We start from the raw sequence: 10,000 nt of genomic DNA on the forward strand, positions 1-10,000 counted from the left end.
GGTTTAGTGAGGGGCGGGGTTTAGTGAGGGGCGGGGTTTAGTGAGGTGGGGGGTTTAGTGAGGGGCGGGGTTTAGTGAGGGGCGGGGTTTAGTGAGGGGAGGGGTTTAGTGAGGTGGGGGTTTAGTGAGGGGCGGGGTTTAGTGAGGTGGGGGTTACCTGAGGGGCGGGGTTTAGTGAGGTGGGGGTTTAGTGAGGGGCGGGGTTAGTGAGGTGGGGGGTTTATGAGGTGAGGGATTTAACGAGGGGCGGGGTTTAGTGAGGTGGGGGGTTTAGTGAGGTGGGGGGTTTAGTGAGGTGAGGGGTTTAGTGAGGGTCGGGGTTTAGTGAGGTGGGGGGTTTAGTGAGGTGGGGGTTTAGTGAGGTGAGGGATTTAACGAGGGGCGGGTTTAGTGAGGTGGGGGGTTTAGTGAGGTGGGGGGTTTAGTGAGGGGCGGGGTTTAGTGAGGTGGGGGGTTTAGTGAGGGGAGGGGTTTAGTGAGGTGGGGGGTTTAGTGAGGGGCGGGGTTTAGTGAGGTGGGGGGTTTAGTGAGGGGCGGGGTTTAGTGAGGTGGGGGGTTTAGTGAGGTGAGGGATTTAACGAGGGGCGGGTTTAGTGAGGTGGGGAGTTTAGTGAGGGGCGGGGTTTGTGAGGTGGGGGGTTTAGTGAGGGGAGGGGTTTAGTGAGGTGGGGGGTTAGTGAGGGGCGGGGTTTAGTGAGGTGGGGGGTTTAGTGAGGGGTGGGAAAGGGATTTGACTGATGGCCAGTTGGAAGTCCTTCAGTGCTGCTTTACGGTGTGTTCACTGGGCGTCCCACAGACGGGCCTGTGGAGATGTGTAAAGTCCAAGTTCTCCCATCTGCCCTGCAGCATCCGTGTAATGGGGACGATGGGCCGACCGTTCACTTGTGTTGGTGCTGTATTAAAAACATCCAAAGCAGGGTGACGCTGCCTCACGTGCCTCCTCCACCTGGATCCAGACCGGCCCCTACCTCTCCTCCCAACCTGGTGACCACGCCGCTGTGTGCTTTATATGAAGATCTCAATATATCACCTGAAATCCAGGAGACAAGACCACCTTCCTCTGTGGGCTCCTCATCATGTACTAAATGACGAGTTCCCCAAGAGAGAATCTGGTGTGAGTCTGTCAACAATGTAAGATGATATATTTAGGAGGGGGGGGGGTGAGCTAAAGCATATTACAGGTACCACCATCAATCTGAGAGATTTCATGTTACCCCGTAGGGGGAGATGAATTCCGGAGCGTCAGATGAAGTCATTCTTCATTTAACGAACCAGTGGTTTGAGGCCATCTTCTTCTCTCCGCTTGTTCTGTGTTTCTCAGGGTTGTCAGAGCGGATTTTATGTTTTTTTGAGACGATGGCCAACATACCAATGGTGGCCATTGTTAACCCGGGCCTCAGCCGATCCGGTATGGAGCCTCAGCCGATCCGGTATGAGCCTCGACCGGTCTGGTATGGAGCCTCGACCGGTCCGGTATGGTCTTGTCAATCCGCATGATGATTTGGCAACATTTTACGTCGGGTTCCCTTCCTGACACAACCACCAACCCTGTGGACGGGGACACAGAGTCTGTGTGTGTGTGTGTGTGTGTGTGTGTGTGTGTGTGTGTGTGTGTGTGTGTGTGTGTGTGTGTGTGTGTGTGTGTGTCAGCCCTGTGATGGACTGGCGGCCTGTCCAGGGTGTCTCCCCGCCGCCGCCCATTGACTGCTGGGATAGACTCCAGCATCCCCGCGACCTGAGAGCAGGATAAGTGGTTCAGATAATGGATGGATGGATGGATGGATGGATGGATGGATGATGGATGGATGGATGGATGGATGGATGGATGGATGGATGGATGGATGGATGGATGGATGGATGGATGGATGGATGGATGGATGATGGATGGATGGATGGATGGATGGATGGATGGATGGATGATGGATGATGGATGGATGGATGATGGCCAATCGCGGCCGGGCATTTTTAGAAGAATATGGAAATCGATATGCTATTGGCTGCTTATGGTTTGGCGGTAGAAGATCACTTGTCATCTCTCAGTCTCTCTCCATTCATTCATTTACGTAGTGGCCATTGTCTTAGTGCAGGATGACGTTAAAGCGGCTGTAGACAGACCCCCCCCCCCTGCTCCCCGCCCCCCGCCCCCCCCCACGTTTGCAAGTGTTTTTATTGCTTGTGCCGTTGTCGCAGAGACAACCGTTTATTAGCAGCCTGGCCATCGGCGTTGTGGTGTGTAGTAACGGTGCGTAGCCGCTAGGGACGCTGTTAATTTACGTAGCTGCTGAACAACGTGTAGCACGACAGAACAAGAATGAAGACTCGCTCGTGTTGAGCGTGGCCCCGGATATCGTTTTAAACGTAAGCCTGCGTGAAGCCCCACAGCAGAACGGAACGTGTGTGACTGTCCGACAGGCGTCGTCACGTTACAGCCTGTCCACATCAATGCAGCGCTCTACACTAACTCCGCGTGCGTGCGCGCGCGTGGGTGGGCGGGTCTGATGGTCAGCGCGGAGTCACGTGACACAAGTTAAAGCGGGAAGAGACGAGTGGAGGAGAAATGGCGGGGCGCGCAGGCAGGAAGAGACAGCAACTCGATCTTTTGGGGGTTTTCCGAGAGAGAAGGAAGGGTAAGAACTTACTCAGCCTGTGTAGTAACTTTCAAATAGTGGTTGAACTTGGCTGTTGTTTATGACATTGCCACGGCCGCGAATGAGTTGACTCGCTGGCCCTTGGCTAACGGGTCGGACTCTTGAGTCGACTGGTTAACTAGTCGCCTGTGGTGCGGGAGACGCGGGTTCGCGTCCCGGCTGCGGCGGTTCCCGGATGCCCCCCCCCCCCTGAATCCGCTACAATATGAATTGGGTTGGGCACCTCCAGTTAGTTCTTCATCATGAGCGTAGGCGCCGTTTAGCTAGCGGGCCATACTGATCCCACAGCATACTTTTGTTGACCTTAAGCAGGGTTTTCTCGTAAATAAACCCTGTTTGTGGGTGTGTGAGTAAGTGAACGAAAATTTAATATTCCAATAAACTAATGTTAACATAAATACATTTAACTTTTTTTCCTCTAGTCTGGTGCTGTAACGTGTCAAGAAATGTTTAATGATAGCAGTTGTGCTTCTACTCAATACTAATTATCCATAACTACTAATATTTTCAACATCACAATTCATAATCAATCTAGAGAGTAAACAACAGTTTTTCAGGCGCATATTTCAAATTTTCAATGATTAAGACGTTTACTTTGAATGTAAATAAGGTGCCAGAGTGCATAAAAAGCGTCAAAATAGAGCTTGTTTGTAATTTAAAAAAAAAACATTCTGGGGGAGGCCCCAGAATGACCCTACAATAGTCTGGGCTATTCCCCAATGTCCTCAAATCCTGGAAACGCCCCTGAGCCTGGCCAGTATTAATCCGGCAGTATTAATAAGTAGGTGGGTTGTGTCACTTCCAGATCCAGTAGAGAGAATGCCAACTGGATGTTGGTTTGGAGCCTTCTCGAGTCCTGGAGCTTTCTCCATTGAGTGAATGCCCGTCCCAGGTTCAGTCTTGTTTAACCTCTGTTTCTGTCACTCTCCCGCTTCACCTTCTTTGCCTCCTCCATCAACCGGGTTCTTTTTCTCTTGCCGGGTAGAGTTTCCACTGTCACTTTGGTCGTTCCACCGTCCGCCATTTCCGCTACAGGGTGGTTGATTTTGATTTTATTTGATTTTGATAAACTCTATTGATCCCCATAGGGAAATTATGCTCTGCATTTAACCCATCCTATTTGTGTAGCTAGGAGCAGTGGGCAGCCGCCGTGCAGCACCCGAGGACCAACTCCAGTTAGTCTTGCCATACCTCTGTCAGGGGCACAGACAGGAGTACTAACCCTAACATGCATGTCTTTTTGATGGTGGGGGAAACTAGAGCAGCCAGCAAAAACCCGCCGCAGACATGGGGAGAACATGCAAACATGCACTGGGCCACCGTGCCGCCCATTGGATGGATAGATGGATAGTTATGCCACCTATTACTGACTCCACTTTATTTTTGGGCATAACTTGTTAATTTCACTTGAATTCTGTCAATTACAAGCGTACACTTATTTCTTGTCTATTCAGACGTGAGCAACTCGTGCATACCAACAGACCACGATCTTCAAACTCTTGAATGTACAACAGTCATCCTTACTTTGACGCACTTCCTGTGCCGTAAATCAATTTGCCAGGAAAAATCATGCCTGGTGGCAGACAGAATCGGCCCTGCGCATAACTAGTCCACTGACTTCTGGTTTCTACTGCAGCGGTCATACCAGTTTCCTGTTTGTTGGCGTGTGCTATTGACAATGGCATATTTTTTGCGATGCCTGCAAGACTTACCATGGATAAATGTCAACCACATGCACAGAATTGTCAACAAACTTTCACCTGCACCTACCAGCAAACGGGTGAAAAGTTTCAAGTTATACATATCAAGTTAAGTTACATCCACAATTATGGGCATACACACACACACACACACACACACACACCACACAAACTAAAAGCCTCTCTCTTTGTGTCTAGGTGGAGCTGACGGGCAGCAGTGTGTTCGACTACATTCATCCCGGCGATCACGTGGAAATGGCGGAGCAGCTTGGGATGAAGCTCCCTCCTGGCCGAGGTCTATCTCTGTCCCAGGGAGCTGTCAATGAAGACGGTGCCTCCTCAGCCTCCTCTTCATCCCACTCCGAGACCCCCGAACCAGGTAGGGAAGGAGGGAGGGAGGGATGGATGGATGAACAGATAAGATATGACATTGCCTCCGTCATCAAAGATGAAGCACGTCAGTCTGAAAACGGTAGTTTTGTTTCTGCGTATTTTCATCTCTAAATTCTGTCCATTCCGTGTCACCATCATCCGTCTATAGTTTTCATGTTTTCATCTGCTGTGAGCAGATGCAGTTTGTGAAACGACGGAAAAGTAAAATGCTTCTTGTCTTTCTCGGGGACTTGATGAGCCTCGGGGGGGCCCTGGACCTCGCTTTGAGAACCACTGAGATCAGGATGGGAGGAAGGGAGGAATGAAGAGAAAATGAGAAGAGGAGGAGAGAACCAAATAAAGTAGATAGAGGAGAAAGAGAGGATGATATTCATGGATAGATTTCGAAAGAGAGAGACAAAAGAAGGAGGAGGAGGAGGAAGGTAAAGGTCAGGTAAAGAGTGAGTGATGAAGAGAGATGGAGGTGTTTGGAGAAAAGGTCATGGAGAGATGTAGGTGTGGGTGAGAGAGACAAAGGGGGAGAGGAGAGAGAGAAGGTCAGGGTCTTATGGAGGAGAGGAGGAGGAGAAGGAGGAAGAAGACAGCCTTATACATTAGTGTGATTAGTCATGTATGTGGCAGTTAAGAGAGTACAGACACTTTTTCACCAGTGGTTTTCAGTGAGTTTTCCATGACCTCGCCATGACTTTTAACTTAATCTTCACGACCAAAAAGAAACATTTTAAAAGTTCCCACTAAAAAGGTTTTAAATGTTTTAACTAGTGGTGGGACTTGATTAAAAAAATGAATCGAATTAATTATGGGCTTTGTAATTAATTAATCCTAATTAATCGCATTTTAATCGCATATCAATATTTGACACCAGAAGCAACATTTTTCAATTCAAACAGGTCTTGGTAGATGACTAAATCAATGAATAGACACATACATTAGTTTAAACAACAAAATCCTGTTTATTTTGTTCAAAACAAGTTTGTTTTGTAAACACAGTACTTTTTGTAACCCCTGATCTTCTACCACTGAAAGTGGTCTACAGTCCACAGCAATCCATCTCACCAGTGAGTTTGTTAATTTATCAGACGTGGACTTACTCATCTTGGCTTTGAAACCCGTCATCTGGTGGAGAGTCGGTGGGCGACTCTGCTTGGTTGTACTAGGATCACTAGCGTTAGCGTTAGCTCCGGTGTTGGTACTAGCTGCAACGTGTTTCGCATTCAGCTGGTACCGGAGGCTTGAATGACTGCGGTGGAATGCAAACTCTTTGTTGCAGAGTCTGCAAACAACAGTGCTCTTATCTAGGCTTCCATCCGACCGGTTTTTAAACGTAAATTTCCCATCCACAGAGCTAAGCAACGCGGTGTCGTCCATCACATCTGTTGTTAGCATACTAACTTGTTAGCCTGACCTACTGCACCTTCCGCTTGACTGACGTCACTCGGTGCATCGGTATAATCTGTATGCCAGAAACGAGTGCACTGAGAAGCGTTCAGTGTTGACTGGAGGGTAAAATAAAATGCGATAAAATGCGTTAGTTTTTTTAACGCCGTTATTTTCCCTATAATTGTCGAATTAACGCGTTAAAGTCCCAGCCCTAGTTTTAACATGACATATTATGTTGTTAAAGTTAGTCTTTACTTCAAATACTGTATATGACACACTCTACTCTGAACTTTGAAGTCGCTAATTGTTAAAACTAAACACATTTTAAACACCTGTTACAAGCTAGCTAGCTGATACTAAGCTAGTGTAACCTACAGAAAGACTCACTGGCCAATTGCCAGGGGGCCGGCCCCCTGTAGTCGAGCGGTTAGCGATGTCGCCTTGTGGTGCAGTATACCCTGAATCGAATCCTGCAGCGGATGGAAATATCCCCAGTTACATTGGTGGCAGCGGTGGGATCTGGAAGTGTGGAGATCCTCAAAAGTCTCTTCGGAGTGCGGGAATAACAAAGTGCGAGGGCACGCTTCCAGGAGAGGGTGACCACTGTAACCTTCAAAAAGACTCACTGGCCGATCGCTGGGGGTCGGCCCCCTTGAGTCGAGCAGTTAGCGATGTTGCCTTGTGGTGCGGTACACCCCGGATCGATTCCCACAGTGGGCAGAAATATGCTTGGTTAACCTAGCTAGCTGAGGTACATGTTAGCATACTAGGACAAACTGTCCGCGTGTGGACTCGGGTTAGAGGACCTGGACGCTAGTGTAACAGTCGAAATTGAGAAATGTACCTTTAAAACATACTTGCCTAGATACAAGAGAAGCAACATCATCAGACAGCGCCTTGTATTCTTCGAGTTAGTTCAGTGGCAGGGGTACTGTGAATGGACGCATGTTATTTAGCTCCTGTTTTACTTTTTACCTCTCAAGTCAAGAGTAACATTTAGGTTATGTGTGGCCTCTATTGTCCATGTATGTTGCAATAGTAGCCATACAACAGGGCTTGGTAAGGTTGATTTGAGTAATAGCCATAAACGACGAGCACTGTGAAAATCCCAGTATCCACGTGACTGTGAGTTTTTGACTTGTCTTCCTCTTAAGCCAAGTAACACGGACCGAGCTGTTACACTAGTCAGACTCAAGTCACAAATTTGATGACTTTGAACTTGACAACATTGAAACAGACTTGCAACTCGACTTGTATTCTGACACCAGTGACTGAAAGACTCGGTACCCAAGCCCAAAGATAAAATGCTTTTAAAAAGTGTGTAGCCAATCAATTCCTCATCTCACTAAATACAGGTCCACTTTGAAGAGATCCCCAACAAATACACAGTTTAAAAAGCATTCATGACTTGCATGTTGTTAACATTTTGAAATGTCATTAAATGTGATAAATAGTGCATAATGACTTGTTTAGGACTTGGAAAACAATGACTTGGTCCCACCTCTGATAGTTCACTGGTCCAGTACTCATAACACACATGTGCAGAATGACGTGTCTGCAGGTGTGTCCCCATCCAACACACTGGGTGTGCTGCACGATGGCCGCCGTTTGCTTTGGTCGGTTGATGTTTAGATGCGAGTTCATTTTAGTTTGGATAAGATATCAGAACCTGTAAAAACACCATACCTCCAAAATAATATTGGCAATGACTCTCTCTCTCTCTCTCTCTCTCTCTCTCTCTCTCTCTCTCTCTCTCTCTCTCTCTCTCTCTCTCTCTCTCTCTCTCTCTCTCTCTCTCTCTCTCTCTCTCTCTCTCTTCTGTCTTGCTCTCTCTCCAGTGTTCTGCTGATAATTTAAGTATTAGGGGAAAATCCATTTATAAATTAAACAAAATGACTCGATATCCATCCAGTCCCTCAGTTCATCAGCCTGTTCAAACAAGAAGGGGAAGATTGGCTGAGCGGCGGCCGGGGGTCTTCAGAGACGCTCAGTAATGAGATCTGCTGCCGCTTTATCCAGGCCTGATAGGGGGGGGCTTTAAATTAATTGGAGTTCCACATTTGTGATTTTGTTCTTTTTCTCTGACTCTCTCTCCTTCACATCCCACCAATGTTCACCCCCGCTCCCCTCCTCCCTCCCCCCACCGTGCGTCAAACCATGAGGGGGCGCATCACCCCGGCTGACAGACAGGATGGAGAGAGAGAGAAAAGGGAGAAAGGGGATTCAGGGACATGTATGAATGTGCAGAAATGCTCCCCAATATTAATTTGTCCACAAAAAGAGAGAGACAGACAGACAGAAAGAGAGAGCGCGCGAGAGAGAGACATGCAATACAACCAAAATAATGACACAGTGTAATATAGACACAACAGAATAATGAAAAGAGTACAAACAAAATGAAGACTGTCAGGTTGTACAAATGAGGTTGAACATAAACTAATAGAGAACATAAGACAGAAAAGGAGAACAAGACAGAAAAATAGAGAAAGAGACATGTAATTACACATGTATTATACAACTATGATAAAGAAATAATATGTGAAAATCATATAATATAAAACATACTAATCAAAAAAGCAAAGTCAGAATGCCGCTCATTGAGTTGAAGGAATGAGGTTGAACATAACAGAGAGACATGGAGCGAGAGAGGGAGAGAGAGAGAGAGAGCGGGCGTGCGAGGTGTGTCTGTAATGGAGCAGTGTTGTGATTTATGTGTGAATACAAACACTCATTACACACGTCTCACACTGCAGGACAAAGGGCAGACATCCTCCATCTTTCTCCTCCATCCCTCTCTCCCCCTCCTCCCTCCCTCCATCACTCCTTCCTCTTAAACCTCCCTCGATCTGTCACTCCTCTGTCTGTCCCTCCACCCTTCTCTCCTCTCTCCTTCGCTCTTTCCTTCACTCTCTATCTGTGTACAGACCAGGGTTCACTACAGACCGTCACATATGTGAGAGTGAAGTTACTTCAGTCAGCATACTTGCAAGTATCTTCTGTGGTAGTACTGTAGTTTTCTGTAGTTTTATACACAGGCTCATTCACGGGAACACAGGGGACCCTGCCGGCCACTGCTGTGACCCACTTGTAAGTCCCAGCCCATGGTTTGAAAACCATCGCCGTGAGAAACAGACCAGCAGCTTCCAACCATGTTTCTCATTCAGTCGCCATGTGTCAGTTACTCATCCATACAGAGTGAAATCAGCTGGAATGAAAAGCTGCAGGCACAAAGGACTAGATGTAATGGCTAACTAGAAGTAATGACTAGCTGAAGTAATGACTAACTAGATGTAATGACTAAATCAGATAGCATATCTCTGACTGAACACCTCCATATGGATGTTGTGGTAATATTTAGTGTATGACTATTGGTGCACCTGTCCTCCCTCACCACATCCATAAACCTCCTCTTTAGCCTTCCTCTTCTCCTCTTCCCTGGCAGCTCCATATTCAGCATCCTTCTCCCAGTATACCCAGCATCTCTCCTCCACACATGTCCAAACCATCTCCATCTTGCCTCTCTTGCTTTGTCTCCAGACCGTCCAACCTGAGCTGTCCCTCTAATATACTCCTTCCTAATCCTGTCCTCCTTCATCACTCCCAATGAAAATCTTATCATCTTCATCTCTGCCACCTCCAGCTCCACCTCCTGTCTTTTCATCAGTGCCACTGTCTCCAAACCATACAACATAGCTGGTCTCACAACCATCTTGTAAACCTTCCCTTTAACTCTTGCTGGTACCCTTCTGTCACAAATCACTCCTGACGCTCTTCTCCACCCACTCCACCCTGCCTGCACACTTTTTATCACTCCGCATTACTTTGAACAGTTGACCCCAGGTATTTAAACTCATATGCCTTCGTCACCTCTACTCCTTG

At 47.4% G+C, this 10,000-nt stretch overlaps 1 protein-coding gene across 1 annotated transcript in view; it reads left to right on the forward strand.

Moving 5' to 3' along the window:
- Positions 1 to 10,000, forward strand: part of LOC130126676 (neuronal PAS domain-containing protein 3) — a 508,822-nt gene that overhangs the window by 381,217 nt on the left and 117,605 nt on the right. The window contains exon 6 of the mRNA XM_056296287.1: positions 4,547 to 4,727. Coding sequence (XP_056152262.1) covers positions 4,547 to 4,727 — 181 coding nt within the window. The remainder of the gene's footprint in view (positions 1 to 4,546; positions 4,728 to 10,000) is intronic.

The sequence above is a fragment of the Lampris incognitus genome, chromosome 16 (assembly GCF_029633865.1).
Source record: "Lampris incognitus isolate fLamInc1 chromosome 16, fLamInc1.hap2, whole genome shotgun sequence".
Taxonomy (NCBI): Eukaryota; Metazoa; Chordata; class Actinopteri; order Lampriformes; family Lampridae; genus Lampris; species Lampris incognitus.